Source organism: Rhinopithecus bieti, unplaced genomic scaffold (assembly GCF_001698545.2).
Source record: "Rhinopithecus bieti isolate Rb0 unplaced genomic scaffold, ASM169854v2 scaffold_64300, whole genome shotgun sequence".
NCBI lineage: Eukaryota > Metazoa > Chordata > Mammalia > Primates > Cercopithecidae > Rhinopithecus > Rhinopithecus bieti.
In genome coordinates this window covers 100929-124099 of record NW_016824221.1, presented here as the reverse complement: position 1 = coordinate 124099, position 23171 = coordinate 100929, and the positions used below count along the sequence as shown (strand labels likewise).

The 23171-nt window shown below is 48.2% G+C and overlaps 1 protein-coding gene across 1 annotated transcript in view; it reads right to left on the bottom strand.

Annotated features, from left to right (window-relative positions):
• Positions 1-23171, bottom strand: part of LOC108522107 (pleckstrin homology domain-containing family M member 1-like) — a 55864-nt gene that overhangs the window by 13145 nt on the left and 19548 nt on the right. The window contains 5 exon segments of the mRNA XM_017862196.1: positions 628-773; positions 3327-4244; positions 6099-6233; positions 6236-6368; positions 20790-21174. Of these exon segments, the coding sequence (XP_017717685.1) occupies positions 628-773; positions 3327-4244; positions 6099-6233; positions 6236-6368; positions 20790-21174 (1717 nt within the window).

Here is a 23171-nt window from a genome sequence, read left to right as displayed (position 1 = left end):
ATCCACCTAGCACCGCTCATCCACCTACATCACTGCTCACCCACCTAGCCAATGCTCCATCTCCTATCTAACTACACTTCTAATCTTTTCTTCTATCTAGTCTATCTATCTATCTATCTATCTATCTATCTATCTATCTAACATTTATCTGCTGGTACCTTAAGCAGTTATGTTTGTAGCCTATCTATCTATCTATCTATCTATCTATCTATCTATCTATCTGTTTATCTAACATTTATCTGCTGGTGCCTTAAGCAGTTGTTTGTAGCCTATCTATCTATCTATCTATCTATCTATCTATCTATCTATCTGTCTACCTGTTTATCTAACATTTATCTGCTGGTTCCTTAAGCAGTTATGTTTGTAGCTTCAGGAAACCATCCTCAGACTCCCTCCTGGGGACTAAGACAGCCACCGACAGAGCTCTGCCCAGGGCTGTGGACAGGCACCAAGCTTTTCTCTTGGTTAGCTCCCCCACATCAGTGCCTGAACCAGTGACCCCAGCTTCCCTTGTTTAGAGGAACCAAACTCCTCTAAACAGATGAACAGCAGCAGCAAAGAGGAGTGAACACCCCTCTGTCCCTCAGCAGCCCTGAATGGCTGTGACAGGCTGGGCTTGAGACTTACCGGGCGCTTGGTGAGGTCCCAGTTGTGGATGATCCTGGCCGGAATCACTGAGGCATCGTCTTGGTGGCAGATGTCACAGTAATAGAGGCCAGAGAAGGCACAGAGCTTGGGTCGTACAAAGGAGAAGCCGATCTGCCGGGAGCAGCCTGGGGAGATGGGTAGAGAGTGAGTGGTGTGGCCAGAGTCAGCTCCTAGTAACTTGGGAGCTGCTGTGGTGGAAAGGATCTGCTAATTTTGTTTTTAAAGGTAGGTACAAACACAAGAATAACCACTCGTATTTCCACCACTCAGAACTCCCCTACTAATCTTTACAACAACACACTTTAAGAACTATCATTATTTTACAGCTGAAGAAATGGATGCTCAGAGAGGTTAGGAAATCTGTCTGGTCACATAGTGATGAAATGGCGTGGCTGGCATTCAGATCTGGGTTTGGCTGGTTCCAGAGCCTGCGTTCTGCTCCATTACTCCTTGCTGCCTGTGTCCAGTGTCCCCACTGCTGGCTTGGCAATGCCAGCCTCCTCTAGGTCCACCCCTCCACTTGGGCCCCAGAATGGAAGCAGCAGAGTAGGAGCTGTGGCGAGCAGCGAAGCAGTTGGGGGGCAGGGACTGGGGTCGGGGATGGCAACAGGGAGTGGATGGGCAGCCAGCAGGGGGCAGGGGAGTCCGCACAGTGTTGGATGCCTCAGGACTGTGGGGTAGGACTGGCTTCGGCCCCCTTGTTGGAGGCGTCTCCACAGCTGGGGCCAGTGGGAATGGGAGTGGGGTGTGCCCTGGGCAAAAAGCAGAGGCCCTGACTCAAATTCTGAACATGTGTCGACTCCTCCAGGGGCAGGCAGAAGGGTCCCCAGGGCCTTGAGACCATAGGGCGGGCTGTGTTGCTCACCAGCTGCCTCACCTTGACCTTCATCTAATTTCTCAAAGCTCCATTTGAGTGACTGTAAAATTCAGTCACTACCAGCTATTTTGTGGGGTTATTACAAAGCTTAAATGAGACAAGGTTCTGCAAGTACCCTGCAAATTATGAAATACAACCCAGATGCCAGTGGTTGGTGTCTGCCACTGAGCCGTGCCTGCTGGGTAGAAAGGAAACCCAAACTCCCTGGTGGCATAGTCCCACCTGCTGGAGGGTGGCAGCCATGGTGAGAGTTACCCCCGCAGCATTCACACCCACAGGCGAGAAACCCTTTCTCGCAAGCCCTGGAGTCCCGGCCCCTCAGAGCCTGGCCCCACAAAGTGTGAGTGCTGGGGCAGGAGGGGGAGAGGCCAAGTGAGGCTTGCAGGTGTTTTCTGCAGGAAGCTCTGTTCTGCCTAGCTTCTCCCATCCTTCCGGGGCCAACCGCAGACCACTTCCTTTCAGAAGCTTGAAGCAGGCTTCCCTCCAGTCCACGCCAACAGGACAGCTCCCAAACCAAGGCTCAGCTTCTTGCTCTGGCCTTCTGCAGCAGGGCAACCCCCTCACAGGTCACCTGAGGGTCCCATGGTGATGGGACGCCATCTGCCCCTGGATGGTGGGGGGAGTGGGAGGAGCTAACAATGGAATGTGGGCAGGGGGATGTCACGCACCCTTGACAACCCTAGGGATGCCCTCTAGGGTCCTGCCTATGAGGACAGGCTCTGGGGCCTGACGGTCAAGGTCCCAATTCTGCCTCTGGCCAGGCATGGTTGCTGACACCTGTAATCCCACACTTTGGGAGGCTGAAGCAGGAGGATCACTTGAGCCTAGGAGTTCAAGACCAGCTTGAGCAACATGGGGAGACCCCATCTCTACTAAAACAAACAAACAAACAAAAAAGGAAAATTCTGCCTCTGCCACTTACTAGCTGTCTGAGCTTACTGGCAGACACCAACCAGGTACTTACCAGCTCTGTGCTTCAGTGTCCTCCCCTATCAACAGAGATAATAGTAGCACCTATCTCTACAGGGTTGTTATGAGACTTAAATGAGATAATCCAAATAAAGCAGCTGGCCCAGTACCCAGCACAGAAGTATTAGATTTGATGATGAGGAAGACATAGCAGATGTACTGACTTGGAATAACATCCACAGTGTAGGAAAAAACCAAGTTGCAGAACAATATATCCAGCGCTCAACACAGCAGCCAAGAACCCCGTGTGCCCCCTTTAAATGTAAATGAATTTAAATGGAAAATTCAATTGCTTAACCACACTAGCCACACTTTAAGTACCCGGTAGCACCATGTGTCTCACAGCTATGGCACTGGACACACAGATCTAGGAAATTTTCATCATCACAGAAAGTTCTGTTGGGCAGCACTGAATAGCATCAGCCCATTTTTGTAATTTAAAAAAAAGGGGGTACACTTATAAAAGCAGCAGAAATATTTGGAAGCATACCATGCCCCTGCTCTGAAAGAACAGGATAGTAGAGCAAGAAGAAAATGAAGTGGGCTGGGACTCCCTGAGCAGCGCAGTGAGTGGCCAGCCTGCCGCCCATCAGTGGGAGGTGGCAGGAGAGGGATGGGTGAGCAGGGCCGACTGCCTATGAGCGGAGCACTGGCCCCAGCGGGGGCTGGGGAGGAGCGGAAGCTGCAGGGCAAGCCTCATCTGTGGCCTCATCCCTAGGGGAAGGATGGGGGCATTTGCAGGGAGGCAGAAGGGTGGGGAGCCTAAATCAGGAATCCGCAGGAGGCGGAGTGAGGCTGGCAGGCTGGGGGTGGCAGTGGAGCAAGTCGGCACCTGCGCAGAAGCAGCCTTGGGAGTCAAGGCCTTTCTCCATGGGGATGGCCACCAGGTACTGCAGCAGGAAGCCGTTTTCCCGGGTGGCAAATTTCAGAACCTCCTGACAGTTTTCATCCAGGCTCCCGCCCAGGGTCACCGCCTCCTCGGCCGTCTCCAAGTAAGATGCCAGGACTTTGCGGACCAGGTCCCTCCACAGGGCGGCCTCCTCGGCGTTCCCGGCCTGCAGCTTCAGGACGGCCTTGGCCGTGATGATTTTGAAGAAGGACGGGCCCCCAAGGCTTGTGTCTGGCAGGATGTCCCGGATGGTCTCCACGCCATGGCTGTCACTCAGCATCTTCTCATTGTTCCTGATGCGGAAACATTTCAGAGCCTCCAAGGACAGGGAAAAGATATAGGGCATCCAGGTCCTGTCCATGTACAAGTACAGCAGGGACTCCTTGATGGCATCTGGCTCTGGAACCTGGGCGGACGACCAGTCAAACTGAGTGCCCTGGAGGGCCGCGGGCTCGGACAGCACATCTGAGGGAGAGGGGCAGCCCTGGGGCGCCTCGGGGGGGTCCTCAGGCTGGTCTGGGTACTGCACGTTCACCCACTCATCCTCCTGCTGAGGCCGGACCTTCTGCAGGGCCTCCCGCACCCGGTCCAGCCAGTCCTCGGCTTCATCCTGGGAAGAGGTGCGCAGGGCCAACTTCTTGCCAGAGAAGACCAGCTCGAAGCGCCCGTCACTGTGGGCCGGCCCCACAGACTCACAGCGCAGCAGGGAGCAGTTCTCCACACAGGTGCGCTCCTCGTTGCTCAGGTAGAGGCGGAACTCCAGCGGGGAGAGCTCACAGAAGAGCTCCTTCCAGATGCCCATTGCCCCCCGCCGCTCCACGGTACCTAGCTTCATGAGACCCCGGAACGGGTTGGACAGGCCTGGAGGCAGAGGCAAAAAGCACATTAGTTGGCGGGCCTGTCTCTGTCCTGCCCAAGGCAGCCTCTGCTGCCTGATGCCCTACAGTGCGTGTGGACAGTGACTGTCCCCAGAACACAGGCCAGCCACGGGGCACTATCACATGGGACCCTGAAAGCTGGATAGGAACATCTCCATTCACACCTCCACTGCTGCTCTTGCGTCCTGTATTTCACTGAGAAAATAAAAGCACCCAAAAGATCACCTCCACACGCCCTGTTCCCTACACCCACGCCCTCCCTCCTGCTGCCAGGAATGAACCAAGTGTGCTTCTTTCTGTGTGAGGCCAAACCCTCCATTTGTGCAGGAGGTTTCTCCTTCCGCAACCTACTCAAGGACAAGGAGCAGTCCCTCCCTCCTCTGTTGCTGTTTCCTTGTTTCTCTATTGGGTGACTCCTATTGGCACACATGCACGCTGTCATTTCTCCCATCTTTAGCAGCACCTCTCGTCTCCACGCACTTCCCTAATGACCACCATGTTTCTCGGGTCCCTTTACAGAAAACCTGTTTGAAGAGGCATCAAAACTGTTGGTCTTGGCTGGACGCGGTGGCTCACGCCTGTAACCCCAGCACTTTGGGAGGCCGAGGCAGGTGGATCACAAGGACAGGAGATCGAGACCAGCCTGGCCAATATAGTGAAACCTCATCTCTACTAAAAATACAAAAATTAGCCAGGTGTGGTGGTGGGTGCCTGTAGTCCCAGCTACTTGGGAGGCTAAGGCAGGAGAATAGCTTGAACCCAGGAGGCAGAGGTTGTAGTGAGCCGAGATCATGCCACTGCACTCCAGCCTGGGCGACAGAGTGAGACTCCGTCTCAAAGGAAAAAAAAAGGAAGCACTGGAGGACCTTAAATAAATAGCAGATCCTCCCAGCCTGGCCAACATAGTGAAACACCATCTCTATTAAAATTGCAAAAACTGGCCAGGCACAGGGGCTCACGCCTGTAATCCCAGCATTTTAGGAGGCCAAGGCGGGCAGATCACCGGAGGTCAGGAGTTCGAGACCAGCCTGACCAACACGGAGAAACCCCATCTCTACTAAAAATACAAAATGAGCTGGGTGTGGTGGCTCATGCCTGTAATCCCAGCTACTCGGGTGGCTGAGGCAGAAGAATTGCTTGAACCTGGGAAGCGGAGGTTGTGGTGAGCTGATATCACATCATTGCACTCCAGCCTGGGTAACAAGAGCGAAACTCTGCCTCAAAAAAAAAAAAAAAAAAAAGCAAAAATTAGCTGGGCATGGTGGCAGGTGCCTGTAATCCCAGCTACTTGGGAGGCTGAGACAGGAGAATTGCTTGAACCCAGGAGGCTGAGGTTGCAGTGAGCAGAGATCACGCCACTGCACTCCAGCCTGGGTGACAAAGGGAGACTCCATCTCAAAACAAATAAACAAAACAAATAGCAGATTTGATTAAGCCCCCCAGAGCTGTTACATAAACCAACTACTGAGGGTAAACACCTTTGGAAGGACCAGTTAAAACACCTGGGGCTTCATGGAGCCGGATGTGCTCTGAGCTATAGGTGGAATCAAGAGTTTTCTATAATCATAAATTGCATAGTTTTCAGGGAAAATATTTTCCTATTTGACTGGTGAAACAGTATTTTTGTCCTCTGTAGGCAGTTTTGAGACAATATAGTACTTTTCCTGAAATGCTTCCCTGAATGAGCATGATTATGATGGCATTCTGGAATGAGATTTTATAATACTTGTGGGAACACACTACCTCTTTAGCAATGGAAAACAGGACTTCAGAGCTGCCTTCTGAAAGACCTGGTCCCTGCAGATGGGACCCACCCAGGACCCTCCTATTAACCTACCCATCTGTCTCCGGTGTACCACCCGGAAGCTCTTATGCCCCTGGGATGGGGCTGCCTGGGCTTGCCTTCTTCCTGGGGAAGGTACACACGCTTGGTCTAATGCCCCCAGGGAGCAGCTTTTTCTTGGTCCTTGAGAAAATGCCTGTGGAGACCAGGCCTTGACTCTGAAGTCCCCCTGGAAGAAGCTATTGGGTGGTCTGAAGCCATCTCCAGGGGTTGCTCCTGGGAAGGCCGGTAGAAGTCATCTTCTGAGATCCAGCTCTTGTTTTTCTGTTGGGAAAGAAGACAGCAGTTGTTTGTTTTAAAGTTTTTTTGTTTTTTTGTTTTGAGACGGGGTCTTGCTCTGTTGCCCAGGCTGGAGTGCAATGGTGCAACCTCGGCTCACTGCAACCTCTGACTCCTGGGTTCAAGCGATTCTCCTGCCTCCGCCTCCCGAGTAGCTAGGATTACAGGCGCCCACCACCATGCCCAGCTAATTTTTGTATTTTTAGTAGAGACAGGGTTTCACCATGTTGGCCAGGCTGATCTAGAACTCCTGACTTCAGGTGAGCCACCCGCCTCAGCCTCCCAAAGTGCTGGGATTACAGGCATGAGCCACCATGCCCAGCCTGAAGTTTTTTTTTTTTTTTTTTTTAAAGTCTTTGTCTAGACATGGCTCATATATCATAAAATTAACCCACTTAAAGTATGTAATTCGGCCAGCCATGGTGGCTTATACCTGTAACCGCAGCACTTTGGGAGGCTGAGGCGAGAGGATCACCTGAGCCCAGGAGTTTGAGACCAATCTGGGCAACATAGTGAGAACCTATCTCTACAAAAAATAACTAGCTGGGTGTGATGGCACACACCTGTAGTCTCAGCTACTGAGGAGACTGAAGCAGGAGAATCGCTTGAGCTGGGGAAGTCAAGGCTGCAGTGAGCCATGCAGCCTGGTCGCAGCCTAGGCAACAGAATGAGACCCCATCTCTAAAAAAAACATTAAAAAGTGTCCAATTCAATTATTTTGGCTTAGTCACAGAGTTGCGCAATCATCGCCACCATCTAAGTTTAGCAAATTTTCCTCACCCAAAAAGGAAACCCCATACCCATTAGCCGTCATCCCCATTTCCCCTGGCCACTCTCAGCTCTAGGCACCCACTCATCTACTTTCAGTCCCTACACATCTGCCTGTTCTGGACATCTCATATAGATGGAACTTGTGACACGTGACCTTTTGTGCCTGGCTTCTTTCTCTTAGTGGAAGGTTTTCAAGGTGCATCCATGTTATATAAGCACGTATAAGTGTTCATTCCTTCTTATTGCCAAATAATATTCCATTGTCTGGATCCACCACATTTGGCTTATTCACTCATTGGCTGATAGACATTTGGGTTATTTCTACTTTTTGTCTATTATGAATAGTGCTGCTATGATCACTTATACACAAGTTTTTGTGTAAACATGTTTCATTGTCTTGGGTATATACTTAGGAGTAGACTTGCTGGATCATGTGTAACTCTATGTTTCCCTTCTTGAGGAACTACCAAGCTGTTTTCCAAAGTGGCTGCACCATTTTATATTCCCACCAGCAATGTATGAGGGTTCCAATTTCTCTCCTTGAGAAATATATTCAAATCCATTCAAATCTAACTCAAATCCATTGTCTGTCTTAAAATGGGGCTGTCTTTTTGTTGCTGAGTGTGTTGTGGGTTGAACTGTGACCCCCCACAAAAGGACATGTTGAAACCCTACCCCCCAGTACCTCAGAATGTGACCTTTTTTGGAAATAGAGTCTTTGCAGAAGTAATTAGTTAAGATGAGGTCATGTTGGAGTAGAATGGGCTGTTCATCTAGTGTGACTGATGTCCTTATAAGAGGAGGAGAAAAGATACACGAAGAGAGGAGAACACCAAGTGGAGACAGAAATACAGAGGATGAACGTGTGTGACAGCAGAGGGGAGACCAGAGTGACATGTCTACAAACTAAGGAATGCAAATGAGCACCCGCAACGCCAATACCCAGAAGAAAGGCAGGAACAGATTCTTCCTTAGACTCTCCAGAAGGAGCCTCCAGAACTATCAGAGAATAAATATCAGTTTTGTTTTGTTTTTGAGACAGAGCCTCACTCTGTCGCCCAGGCTGGAGTGCAATGGTGCAATCTCAGCTCACTGCAACCTCCGCCTCCCAGGTTCAAGCAATTCTCCTGCCTCGGCCTCACAAGTAGCTGGGATTACAGGTGCCCGCCACTGCATCCAGCTAATTTTTGTATTTCTAGTAGAGACAAGGTTTCGCCATGTTGGCCAGGTTGGTCTTGAACTCCTGACCTCAGGTGATCCACTTGCCTCAGCCTTCCAAAGTGCTGGGATTATAGGTGTGAGCCACCATGCCTGGCCTGTTTTGTTTTGAGGCAGGGTCTTACTCTTTGCCCAGGCTGGAGTACAGTGGCACAATCAGGGCTCATTGCAGCCTTGACTGCCCAGGCTCAAGCAATCCTCCTGCTTTAGCCCCACTGAGTAGCTGAGACTACAGGCAAGCACCAGCACGCCCAGCAAATTTGTTATATTTTTAGTAGAGATGGGCTTTCACCATGTTGGCCAGGCTGGTCTTGAACTCCTGGACTCAAGCGATCCGCCCACCTTTGCCTCTCAAAGTGCTGAAGTCACAGGCAGGAGCCACCTGCCCAGCAATGTCTGTTGTTTTAAACCATCCTGTGTATGGTACTTTGTTATGGCGGCCCTAGGAACTAATACAAGTCGTAAGGTGCTTTATATATTCTGAATATGAGACCCTTATCGGATTTATGATTTGCGAATAATTTCCCCCACTCTGTGAGGTGCCGTTTCACTTTCTGGGCGGTGTGCCCTCTGGAGCACACAGTTGCTAGTTTTGATGGCGTCTAGTTTATTTTTGTTGTTGTTTATGCTTCTGGTGTTGTATCTTAAAAAATCATTGCCTAAGTCAGTATTACAAAGATTTACTTCTGTGTTTTCTGCCAAGAGCTGTATAGTTTTAGCTCTTACATTTAGGTTTCTGATCCATTTCGGGTTCGTTTTTGTGTAAGGTGTTAGGAAGGGGTGTTATTATTTTGCATGTGGGTATCCAGCTGTCCCAGCACGTAGGGTCTCAGGCCTGCTTTAGGGCTTGTCAGTCCTGCTTTTGGGTTGAGATGAGGGAGGCCTGGCGAGCAGGCCTCAGGGTGCTCATTGGCCACCTCTGCCTCTGCCGCCCACCTCTGGGCAGGCCCCTGCGACCCCAGGCAGCCAGGTCCTGCCCCTTCCCTTCGTTGTTCTCTTTTGAATCTGAAGCTGCTCACTGGCTGGGGGAGATGGGGTTGCGGGGAGCATCTGGGGTGAGTAGGCTTGTGGGAGTGGATTCCGGTTTCTTTTCTCCAGTATTTCAAGTCCTCCCTGGCTTTCTGTGCCTCAACATGGAAGGGCAGAGGCAAGGAAGCTGGCTGGGCCACCCTAAGTGTCAGTGTACACAGAGGAAATGAGTCACACAGTGGGAACAGCCCTACTGTTTTGTTAAGTGCCACTAACCTCACCCTGACATCGCTATTTCCAGTCCCTGAATCAAGATTGCGCTCCCTGCTTTGTAAACAGGGAAGGGTTGCTTTGGACAGTTGGATCCACTCAGATGCTATACAACTCCTCAAGCCAAGGGTGGCAAGTTTTGACTCAGGCGACTTGGGGGGTGGCTCACAGAACTAGGTCCCCAGAGACTCCTCCATGGGGCCTTCAGAACTGGCAGGTGCTTCCCCCTGCCAGTGACAGATGATGTGTCAGTCAGGGCAGCCACTGGGGACCATCCACAACACTAGATTCTGAGCAAAGCCTGCCTAGGTCATCAAGACCTGGGGGACCTCCCTGAGGAAAACGGGTAGAAGAAACAGCTCCCCGGCAACCATGTGGCTGTCCTGGCAGCCTCACATATACCTGGGAAGTTGTGTGATCTCCAGCCTCTGGCGGGAGAGGGCACTGTCCCTGAAGACTCAGCTCAGGAGACATCCATCACCTCTACCTGGAAGCTTCTCTCACCTTTCCCCAGCCTCTACCCCTTCCCACCCCCTAGCTGGGTTAGGGAATCCCACAATATTCTGTGCTTACCCTCATTCTAGCACCTATAAGGCTGTTTGGAATGGTTTTCTTGATATCTCCAGCAAGTGCCTGGCCCAGAGTCATATAAGATGAGGGTATAAATCATGACCATCCCAATGTCTTTAACATAAAATAACAAAGGTGGGTCAAGTGGACTGGAAGGAAGGAGACAAATGTAAATTTTAAGATTGTGGACATTCAGGATGGGCGTGATGGATCATGCCTGTAATCTCAGCACTCTGGGAGGCTGAGGTGGGAAAACTGCTTGAGACCAGAAGTTTGAGACCAGCCTGGCCAACATGGCAAAACCTTGTCTCTACTAAAAATACAAAAATTAGCTGGGCATTGTGGTGCATGCCTGTAATCTTAGCTACTCGGGAGGCTGAGGCACAAGAATTGCTTGAGCCTCGGAGGCAGAGGTTGCAGGGAGCCGAGATGGATGGAGATATTGCACTCCCACCTGGGCAACAAAGCAAGAGTCTATCTCGGAAAAAAAAAAAAAAAAAAAGGGTTTATGGACATTCACTGGGGAGGGCTTCTCTCTCCTTTGAGGAAAGAGACTACTAGGAAATGTTCAGACACAGTCCACTGAGCACAGCTGCCAGGAAATGAAACTAGGGAACACCTTTTACTCTCTTAAGCAACTGGGAAAAACAGTGGAAACATAGGTTCCTCGGAGTTTCTGCACATGGGCCTGGACAGAGCTCTAAGGCTGTGTGCTCCTGGCCCCAGGTGGGTGGGGAGAGGGGAGAGGGTGTGAGAGAGAGTGCATGCATGAACACCACTGTTTCTCTCCTCTCCTTTTTTCTTTCAGAGATGGAGTCTTACTCTGTCGCCCAGACTGGGTCGCAGTGGCATGATGTGGGCTCACTGCAACCTTTGCCTCTCAGGTTCAAGTGATTCCCCTGCCTCAGCCTCCTGAGTAGCTGGGATAACAGGCTCACGCCATCATGCCCGGCTAATTTTTGTATTTTTAGTAGAGACGGGGTTTCACCATATTGGTCAGGCTGGTCTCAAACTCCTGACCTCAGGTGATCCACCTGCCTCAGCCTCCCAAAGTGCTGGGATTACAGGCGTGAGCCACTGCACCCGGCCCCCTTCTCTCCTTTTTTCCCACCACCGTCCTACAACCTGCTCACTCAGGCAGGGTCCATGTCTGGCCAGCACCCCATCCTTTACAGTGGAAGGAAATCATCACCGACTAAGGATCTATACCAGAGCTGCAACTGCCACCAGGGACCCAAGACAGAGAAATGCCACCTTGCATTACTAAAGGGTTCATGACACCATATACAACAGCTGAATCCCCATGAGGAGTGTGGCTGAGGAGTGAGACGCAAGGTCCCTGGGCCACTTTCAGAAGGATGAGACTTTGTCCAGCCTGTCCTCATTATGCCAGGCAAATGAACTGCCTGTACTCATAACTGTGGGAGGGGAACCACATACCATGGGTGGTCCATGGAGATAGTGATTAAGACCAAGTCCTAGAACTCACACTGCCCTCTGGAAGATAAACTGAAATGAACTCACAACCCCCAGATCCCAGACATGCGTCACCCTTGAGAGCCCCCTATTCCCTGCATCTCTCCTTCCCAGTGCTTAGCACAAGTGTAATTATGATTTGGATAATCATTTGTCTAATCTAATGTCTGTCCCTGAAGGGCCTTTGTCTATCCTGTTGTATCACTCCACCCCTACCACCTAACATGGTGCTTGGCTTATAGTAGGTGGTTTGGGTTCAATGAATTAAAAATATATGTTTTTAGGCCGGGCGCGGTGGCTCAAGCCTGTAATCCCAGCACTTTGGGAGGCCGAGACGGGCGGATCATGACGTCAGGAGATCGAGACCATCCTGGCTAACACGGTGAAACCCCGTCTCTACTAAAAAAATACAAAAAACTAGCCGGGAGAGGTGGTGGGCGCCTGTAGTCCCAGCTACTCGGGAGGCTGAGGCAGGAGAATGGCGTAAACCCGGGAGGCGGAGCTTGCAGTGAGCTGAGATCCGGCCACTGCACTCCAGCCTGGGCGACAGAGCAAAGCGAGACTCTGTCTCAAAAAAATAAAAAATAAAAAAATAAAAATAAAAATAAATGTTTTTAAAAGAAAGACTGAATGGGTCTCTACACTACAAAACTTGATAGGTGACCTCAATATCTCCCCAAAATAACATCGAAATAAAAAGCATGTGGCTAATTATTAGAAGCATAGAAAGATGAGGACCACAGGGGCAGACATGCAGGGCACAGCCTGGCACAGTCCACAGGCCAGGAGCCCAGCAGGCCCACGCGAGCTGGGTGACTGGTGGTGCCAGTGACTGGTGCCTGGTGACTACCTACTGAATGAGCAGTGAATGAATCCACAACTTCCCTGTGAGACAGACACAGGACGGGGGCAGGATCTGAGATTCTCACATCAGACTCAGCACCAAGTGCTTAGATGTCCTAAGCAACCTTCCAGCGATCAGAGTCCCCTGTAGCTGGCATAGAAGCAGAGCCTGCCATGATCACACCAACCTGACCACCCTGTCCACTCGATGGTACACTTTGATGACCCACTTTGGCCTCCCAAAGTGCTAGGATTAGAGGTGTGAGCTATCACACCCAGTCTGAATGTCCATAATTTCACATTTGTCTCCTTCCTTCCAATCCCCTTGACCTACCTTTGTTATTTTATATTAAAGACATTGGGATGGTCATGATTTATTCACTCATCTTATATGATTCTGGGCCAGGTACTTGCTGGAGATACCAAGAAAAAGAATCATTCCAAACAGCCTTATAGCTAGGATGGGGGAACAAAATAAACTTAGGAGTTGGCATCTCAAGAGTCTCTTGTGAGTTCAAGAACAATAGTTCTTCATCGATGCCTGCTCTCTTCTAGGTACAGTGCTTGGTGCTGACAATACAAAAGTGAACAGGCCTGGTGCTCTGTATCATAGAGCTAATATTCTAGTAAGGAAGATAGAAAATAAACAAGGAGACGAAGAGATAATATATTGTAATTGCACATAGTGATGAGTGTTATAAGTGAAGTCAAGCAGATGAATGGGACAGAGAGTCACTGGGGATAGTGCTTTTGAGCTACAGGGGTCCAGTCAGGGAAGGTTGAGACAATAATGAAGTGAGTCGGGAAAGAAGGAATAGCAAATGTAAAAGACTGAGGCTGGGCCGGGCACGGTGGCTCATGCCTGTAATCCCAGCACTTTGAGAGGCCAAGGCGGGCAGATCACTTGAGGTCAGGAGTTTGAGACCAGCCTGGCCAACATGGTGAAACCCTATCTCTACTAAAAATACAAACATTAGCTGGGCCTGGTAGTAGGCATCTGTAATCCCAGCTACTTGGGAGGCTGAGGCAGGAGAATCTGGGGTTTGTGAGTTCGTTTCAGTTTAACTCCCAGAGAGCAGTGTGAGTTCTCTGGGAGGCGGAGGTTTCAGTAAGCTGAGATTGCACCACTGTACTTCAGCCTGGGTGACAAAGTGAGACTCTGCCTCAAAAAAAAATTTTTTTTAAAAAGAAGCCTGATGTTGCAAGGAGCTCGCTTGGACTACAGAGCTGCAAGGAGGCCGGTGGATCAGAGCTTTGTGAGCAAAGATGCTATCCTGTCCCATCAGCTTTGAGGCCCTGGCAAAATAAGATGCCTGAGTCAGCAAAGCAGAAGCTAGACCCTGGGCAGGAGTGAACTCAACATGGTTAGTGACACTCTGGAGCCCTGTGGGGCGCGCAGCCTGCATCCCCAGCAGACATCACTCTGCCTCCAGCTCGAGGCAGGGGCTGCAGAGCTTTCCTCTTCAGCCTTTAGCTTGAGTTGGCAGGTACACAGTCGCAACCTTCAGGGTCCTAGAGCATTCATTTTCAGGAAGTAAATCTTCAGGATGTACTAAAGCATCTTCAGAACAGCAGATACGAAGAGTCTGACAGTTTTGTGATTTAAATGGTCATATTCAAGAAACAGAGTGAGGCCAATCAGATATCCATATGGAAAAATATGAGCTTTGACTTCTAACTCATACCATACACAAAAATCCCAGAAAGATCATAAACCTAATTGTGAAAGATAAATCACTAAAGCTTCTAGAAGATAACATAGGAAAATACCTTCAGATCCTTGGGGGAGATGAATATCTCTTAAATGGGATGAAAACCAAGCAAACCATAAACAAAAAGACTGATAAACTGCACATCATTGAAAGAATCTCTGTTCAATAAACATACCATTAGGAGGTTTAAAAGTCAAGCCCTATAGACTAGAAAAAGATACTTGATATAGATACTGTTTTTCTCCAATAAAAGACTTATATCTGTAATAAATAAAGAGCTCCTACAAATCAACACATACACATACAACTCAATTTAAGACCAGGATGACAACTTGGACAGACATTCTATAAAAGAGGATTGACTGACCAATAAGCAAATGAAAAGGTATCATCTTTAGTCATCAAGGAAATGAAAATTAAAACCACTACACATCTACCAGAGTGGCTAAAATTAAAAAGATTAGTAACACCATTGGCCAGGATAAAGAGCAACTAGAATGCTCATTTGTTGCCAATATGAGTATAAATTAGCACAGACACTTTAGGAAACTGTTTGGTGGTAGCATCTATTAAAGTTAAACATATGCCACCCAAGGACCTAGCAATTCCATTCCCAGATATATATATCCACAGAAATAAGCACCGAGGATCTCCAAAAGCATGTACAAGAATGTTCACTACAGCTGTCTTCATAATAGTCAAAACCTGGAAACAACCCAAATGTCCATTAACAGAATGAATAATAGGGTGCGATGTATCTTTACAATGGAGTACTACTACAGAACCATGGAAAAGAATGAACTGCAGCCTCATGCTATATGTACAGTTGAAGCTCACAGATGTAGTGTTCAGCGAAAGAAACCAGACACAAAAGAATACATACTGCACAATTCCATTTATAGGCATGAAGTTCTACGACAGGAAAAACTAACGCACCACGCTAGAAGTCAGAATAGTGGATTTCAAGGTGCGCAATGACTGGGAGAAGGCACGCAAGAGCCTCTGGTGGGCTAGAGGACTAGACACATTCTGTATCTTGATCTAGATGGTGGTCACAGGGTGCACATCATATGTAAATACTCACCAAGGTGGACACTTGGACCCTGAAGATCTGGTACTTTAGATACATCATTCCTCAAAAAAATTTTAAAGGAGAAAGTGGGGCAATTCAATGGGGAAAGGATGGCCTTTTCAACAAATGGTGCTGGCTCTACTGGGTATCTACATCCTTCATACACAAAAGTTAACTCAAGATGGACCACAGACTCACTTGTAAGAGCTAAACTGATAACATTCTTAGAAGAAATCATGAAAGTAAATCTTTGTGACCTTGGATTAGGTAATGGGTACTTAGATAGAACACCAAAAGCACAATTAGATAAATTGGACTACATCAAAAGTAAAGCTTTTATGCTGCCAAAAGTACCATCAAAAGAGTGAACAGACAACCTGCAGAATGGGGGAAAATATTTGTAAATTATGTATCTGGTAAGGGTCTAGTATCCAGAATATACATGGTTTAAAGAACTAGCCTGGGCAACATGGTGAAACCTCTACGCTATAAAAAAACACAAAAAAACTAGCTGGGCATGGTGGTGTGAGGCTATAGTTCCAGCTACTCAGGAGGCTAAGGCGGGAGGATCACCTGAGCCCAGGAAGTTGCGGCTGCAGTGAGCTGAGATCATGCCACTCCACTCCAGCCTTGAGACAGAGCAAGACTCTGTCAAGAAAGAAAGAAAAGAAAGAAAAGAAAGAAAAGAAAGAAAAGAAAGAAAGAAAGAAAGAAAGAAAGAAGGAAGGAAGGAAGGAAGGAAGGAAGGAAGGAAGGAAGGAAGGAAGGAAGGAAGGAAGGAAAGAAAGAAAGAAAGAAAGAAAGAAAGAAAGAAAGAAAGAAAGAAAGAAAGAAAGAAAGAAGTACTATTATAACTCAACAATAAGAAGATAACATGATTTGGCTGGGTGCAGTGGCTCACACCTGTAATCCCAGCACTTTGGGAGGCCAAGTCAGGTGGATCACCTGAGGTCGGGCGTTCAAGACCAGCCTGGCCAACATGGTGAAATCTCGTCTCTACAAAAATACAAAAATTAGCCAGGTATGGTGGCAGGCGCCTGTAATCCCTGCTACTCAGGAGACTGAGGCAGGAGAATCGCTTGAACCTGGGAGGCGGAGGTTGCAGTAAGCCAAGATCATGCCATCACACTCCAGCCCGGGGGCCAAGAGCGAGACTTCGTCTCAAAAAAACCAAAAACATAATTTAAAAATGGGCAAAGGTAGGCTGAATGTGGTGGCTCATGCCTGTAATCCCGGCACTTTGAGAGGTTGAGGCGGAAGAATTGCTTGAGTCCAGGAATTTGAGGGCAGCCTGGCAACATCGCAAAACCCCGTCACTACAAAAAATACAAAAAATTAGCTGGTCATGGTGGCGCATGCCTATAGTCCCAGCTACTTGGGAGGCTCAGGTGGGATAATCACTTGAGGTTGGGAGGTTGAGGCTGCAGTGAGCTGTGATCACGCCACTGCACTCTAGAAAGGCCAAAGGTTTGGAATAGACATTTCTCCAAAGAAGATACACAAGTGGACAATAAGCGCATGGAAAGATGTTCAACTTCATTAGCTGTCAGGGATACGTAAATCAGAACCACAATGAGCTCCCACTTCTTACGCACTGTGATGGCTATCATAATAATTTTTTTAAAAACTAGACAGTAACAACTGTTGGTGGGGATGTGGAGAATATAAAATGGGGCAGGCTGCTTTGGAAAACAGTTTGGCAGTTCCTCAAAAGGTTAAACATAGTTATCATATGATCTGAAAAATTCTACTCCTAGCTATGCATCCAGGAGAATTAAAAACATATGTCCACACAAAAACTTATACACGAATATTTGCAGCAGCATTATTTATAATAGCCCAAAGTGAAAATAACCCAAACGTCCATCAATTGATGAAACCATACATGAAAAGTGACTTAGCCATATGGTGGAATATACAGTGGGGTATTACTCAGCAATAAAAAGGAATGAAGTATTCATACACACGACAATATGGATGAATGTTAAAAACACATGCTACATGAAGGAAGCCAGACACAAAAGGTCACACATTACACCATCTCATTTATATAAAATGGCAAGAATGGACAAATCTATCAAGATAGAAAGTAAATTAGTGGTGGCCAGGGGTTGAATGGAGAGAGATGGGGAGTGATTGCTAATAGGCAGAAGGTTTCTTCCATAGGGGACAGAAGTGTTCTACAATTAGACTGTGGTGATGATTACACAACCCTATGAATATACTAAAAACACAGTATTATACTTTAAACAGGTGAATTGTATGTATTTGAATTCTATCTCAAAAAAAAAAAAAACAAGCAGGTGGTTATTTATTATTAAAAATAAATTATATAATTATTAAATTGGTGGGATTATTGAACAGTGTTGTGAGAATGTAGGGAAGGTGCCTTCTGCTTGTCTATTCCATGGCCCTGGCCCCATCCTGAGTCACATGACTTAGAGGAAGCTTGTCCAACCCACAGCCCATAGGCCACATGCAGCCCAGGACAGCTTTCAATGCGGCCCAACACAAATTCATAAATTGTCTTAAAACATTATGAGATTTTTGGCTGGGTGTGGTGACTCATGCCTGTAATCCCAGCACTTTGGGAGGCCGAGGCGGGTGGATCATTTAAGGTTGGGAGTTCAAAACCAGCCTGGCCAACATGGCAAAACCCCATCTCTACGAAAAATACAAGAATTAGTTGGTCATGGTGGTGGGCGCCTGTAATCCCAGCTACTCAGGAGGCTGAGGCAGAAGAATCACTTGAACCAGGGAGGTGGAGGTTGCAGTGAGCCGAGATCGCGCCACTGCACTCCAGCCTGGGCGACAGAGAGAGACATTATCTCAAAAAACAAACAGAAAACAAAAAACATCATGAGATTATTTTTGTGATTTTTTTTGAAGCTCATCAGCTATCATTAGTGTCACTGTATTTTATGTGTGACCCAAGACAATTCTTCTCCTTCCAAGGTGGCCCAGGGAAGCCAAAAGATCGGACACTCCTGATCTAGAAGCTACTGCCCAAAGAGAAGAGCACGAATAGAGCTGAAAATGCAAGACTAGACCCCACCCTGAGCCCCAGACCATGGCAGGGATATACTCCCAGCTTTGTGTCCGTGTACGCACAAGCATACAAATCCCTGCCTCTGCTTTCCATGACCCTATCTTGCCCTCCATGGTGTGGTTTAAATGTGAAGCCAGGTTGGGCATGGTGACTCATGCCTGTAATCCTAGCACTTTGGGAGGCTGAGGTGGGAGGATCACTCAAGGCTAGGCAACATGATGAAACCCCGTCTCCATTAAAAAAAAAAAAAAGAATTAGCTGGGCAGGTTGGTGCCACCTGTGGTTCTAGCTACTCTAGAGGTTGAAGTGAGAGGATTGCTTGAGCATGGGAGGTCGAGGCTGCAGTCAGCTGTGATTGCACCACCGCACTCCAGCCTGGGTTACAGAGCAAGGCCTTGTCTCAAGAAAAAAACAAAACAAAATAAAAACAACTGTGAAGCTTAGAAAAAGAAGTAGTCAGAGGCACCTAAGCCTGTAAAAGTATTTACTCTCCCTCCCATCACTGCAGCACCAGCCCTACCCGCACTGTCTCTTTCCTCTCTTGTGGACTTTCTCTGGAGCCTGCCGCTAGCATTCTAGAGCAATTGCTTTCCCTCACCCTGCTGGCTAGGCCGCTGGGGCTTGAACTGTAGCAGGGGCAGATACCACACACATCTTTTTCCTACCCACACTCAGTAAACATCAATAACTTTGGAAAACCGCAAAGGCCAAACAAGAACAAATGGAAAAGACAAAAGAGCTCAAATTCACAGCCTTTGGCTAGTGCCTCATTGGGCCAGTAGTTCTCAAGCCTCTCTACTCATGTGGTTCTCTCAAGGAGATGCCCAGGGCTGGCTTCCCTCAGGGACTATGTTGACCCTGGCCTCGAACTTTTGGGCTCAAGGAATCCTCCTGCCTCAGCCTCCCAACTAGCTGGGACCACAGGCTTGTGCCACTGCACATGGCTGGATTGGCTTATTCTAGAACAGCACTGTCCAATAGAAATATAGTATGAGCCACATATATAATTTTAAATGTTCTAGCAGCCACATTTTAAAAAAGTATGGCACATGTTCTCAAGATCTCCTAGGGCTGTGTTATAGGCCATGGTTTAAACAGAATTTTTTTTTAAAGTAGAAAGAAATAGGTGAAATTAATTTTAATAATATATTTTATTTAATCCAATATATCCAAAATCTTTTTTTCTCTTTCTTTTTTTTTTCTTTTTTTTTTTTTCCCCCCAAACAAGGTCTCCCTCTGTCACCCAGGCTGGAGTACAGTGATGTAATCACAGCTCATTGCAGCCTCAACCTTCCGGGCTCAGGCCATCTTCCTACCTCCCTGGTAGCTGGGACTACTGGAGGCCAGCCTCCCTGGTAACTGGGACTACAGCCACACACTACCATGCCCAGCTAATTTTTGTATTTTTTGTAGAGATGGGGTCTCACTTTGTTGCCCAGGTTAGTCTCCAACTCCTGGGCTGAAGCAATCCTCCCTCCTTGGCTTTCCAAAGCGCTGGGATTATAGGTGTGAGCCACCATGCCCAGCCCCCAAATATTTTCATTTTAACTTGTACTCCATAAAAATGAGATTTTCTATTTTTTTTTTTATCATACTAAGTTGTTGAAATCCAGTGCTTATTTCACATGGCACATCTCCATTTGGACGTGCCACATTTTAAGTGTTCAACAGCCACACATGGCTGGTAGCTGCCATATTGGACAGCACAGCTCTAAAACCTGGGTCATGTTGCAAAGTGAGTATGTTCAAGGCCTAGTATTTTCTAAAAATATTAATTTAATAGGCTGGGCACACTGGCTCATGCCTGTAATCCCAGCACTTCGGGAGGCTGAGGCAAGCAGATCGAGACCAGCCTGGTCAACATGGTGAAACCCCATCTTTACTAAAAATACAAAAATTAGCTGGGCATGGTGGTGGGCACCTGTAATCCCAGCTACTCAGGAGGCTGAGGCAGGAGAATCACTTGAACCCAGGAGGCGAAGGTGGCAGTGAGCAGAGATTGTGCCACTGCACTCCAGCCTGGGCAACAGAGCAAGACTCCATCTGAAAAAAAAAACCAAAAAACCAAAAATCAAAAACTATTAACTTAATAATAACAAGTACTAAGGAGAAAATAAAGGTTCAGAGAGCTGAAGTGACTTGCCCAAGGCCTTAGCTGGTGAGTGGTAGTGGTTAAAGAGCTGAGACTGCGGTCAGATGAGAACGACCTTCACAGAGTGACGTGAAAATGACAGGAGATACACACGGAAAGTGAGCAGCACAATGCCTGGCTTATATCTACAGCTCACAAGCCAAGAAACATGAACCCCATCATCACGATGCTATTAACACTATCACTGCAGGGAGAGGAAGGCTAACAGGGAGAAGGCAGAGACCACTCAGGGTCACTAGCTGGGGAAACCCTGCGTCAGCTGACATTTCCCAAGACTGCCCCTTGAACGGCTTGCACCACTCACCGGACTGGTGCGTGAGGAAACTACCAGCTTCAGACCAGCTCCGTCATGAGCCTGGGCCTTCTGTGGGCCATTCCCTTGGCCCACTTCTCTGGTTGTCTTGCTGACGGTACTAGAAGGCTGCTGGCCTGAGGTGCTCTCTACACGCTGCTGTAAGTCCAGGGCGCTGGGCACCCGGGGACGTGGCTCCTGCATGTGGACACCATCTTGAGTTCCAGAGGCTGCCTGGGCAGGAAGGGGCTCTGCAGGTGCCTCATAGTGCAGGTGTGTGCTGGTGTTGAGGCCATGGAGGGAGAGCAAGGCCTGTGGTGTGGGGATCTCCATTTCTTGGCTCAGTCCGTTGGTTGGCACAGAGTTTACCTGGGCTTTGCTGAATTCCAACAATACCCTAGAAGTTTTAAACAAAGAAACCTGTGTGACAGGTTGTTTGCGACAATGCCCAAGGCTATTGGGGCAGAGGGAAGAATGCAAAACTGCTGTTTTATGATTTAAAACAACCCACACCTTCTTAATTATCCACTGCACTCCCCATCACAGAGTCCTCCTCTGACACTCCCACCACGTTCTTCCTGGCCAGGATTCAGGCAGACTGGGTGGGCAGGTGATTTGTGGAGCCTGTGATCTCAGGTGAAAAAGCTCCCACAGCAGAGAAAGAGGACTTGGTGTGAATGAGGACTTACTGGCATTCTGAGCAGGCTAGCTGTGGGCCTGGAGAGCTTGCTCAGCCAAACACACAGTTGTGTGGGCAATCGTTTTCCCAAACATGGTGTGCAGCAGAGCCTCCAAGGACAGTGTCTCAGAACAGGCCTCCTCCTCAGCACAGAGAGTTGAGGTGCCAGGACTCTGTGCCCTGGGGCAGGGACTAGGAGCAGCAAGGGCTAAACAGGTTTTCTGAGCGAGGTCATATTTTGTTCCTGGGCAGGCACTGGGACAGCAGGGCTGGGGGAGGTGCAAGGGCTGGTCCCGTCAGAGCTGGACTGGGTGTGGAGACAGCAAAGCGTCACATCCCCAGAAAGTGCTTCTGGAGCTCAGTGTACACCAGGTGTGTGAGGGTGGATATGAGTACACACGAGATGTGCCCCTGCTCACTCTCCATGGTGGGACTGCCACTCCCTGTCTCCTCCGTGCTGATTCCTGGGGCCACAGGGAGCAAATGCTACTGTCTTGGCACATGTGTGTGCACACACACACTCACACATACACAGTGCACAGAAACATGTCCTGGGCCCTCTGGAATGTGCACTGACTACCAACTGCTCCTCTCTCTCCCAAGGCTTCTGAGGAGCCAAGCTCCATTTCAAAAATAAACCCATTTGCTATCTCTTCTGCTTATAAAACCAGTGGAGCATGTCATGGGCAAAGGCAGGTTCAGATGGCCACAAGCTGTCTAAGGCCCCAAAGCCTCCATGCATCTGCCCTGACGGCTTGTACCGGATCCAGAAGATACATGAAGCTCAGCTTAATTTGGGCTTATGGAAATGAGGATTTTAGAATTCAAGTTGCTTACCTGATTGTCTTCCCAGTGAGCTCTGCACCATCTTAACCCCAAACAACATTTCAAGACGTTATACTCAAGAATAGGTGGCCAATCCATATATAAGTAACTGATTTTGGCTGGGTGTAGTGGCTCATGCCTGTAATCCCAGCACTTGAGAAGTTTGAGGCGGGTAGAATTACAAGGTCAGGAGTTCAAGACTAGCATGGCCAAGATGGTGAAACCCCGTCTCTACTAAAAATACAAAAATTAGCTGGGCTTGGTGGCAGGCGCCTGTAATCCCAGCTACTCGGGAGACTGAGGCAGAGAATTGCTTGAACCCAGGAGGTGGAGGTTGTAGTGAGCCGAGATCGCGCCACTGCACTCCAACCTGGGTAAAAGAGTGAGACTCCATCTCAAAGAAAAAAAAAGTAAATGATTTTCAACATAGACACCAACACACTGTAATGGGGAAGGAATAGTCTTTTCAACAATTGTGCTGAGGTAAGTGGATAATTACATGCAAAAGAAAAAAGCTGGACTGCTATCTCACATTGTATACAAAAATTAACTCAAAATGGATTAAAAACCTAAAGGTAAGAGCTAAAACTAACTCTCAGAAGGAAAGAGAAGTATAAACTTCATGTCTTTGGATTAGGCAATGGTTCCGTAGATGTGAGATCTACAGCGTAAGCGAGCAATGAAAAATAAATTGTAATCCCAGCACTTTGGAGGCCAAGGCAGGTGGATCACCTGAGGCCAGGAGTTCGAGATCAGCCTGGCCAACATGGTGAAACCCCATCTCTAATAAAAATACAAAACTTGGCCGGGCGCGGTGGCTCAAGCCTGTAATCCCAGCACTTTGGGAGGCCAAGATGGGCGGATCACGAGGTCAGGAGATCGAGACCATC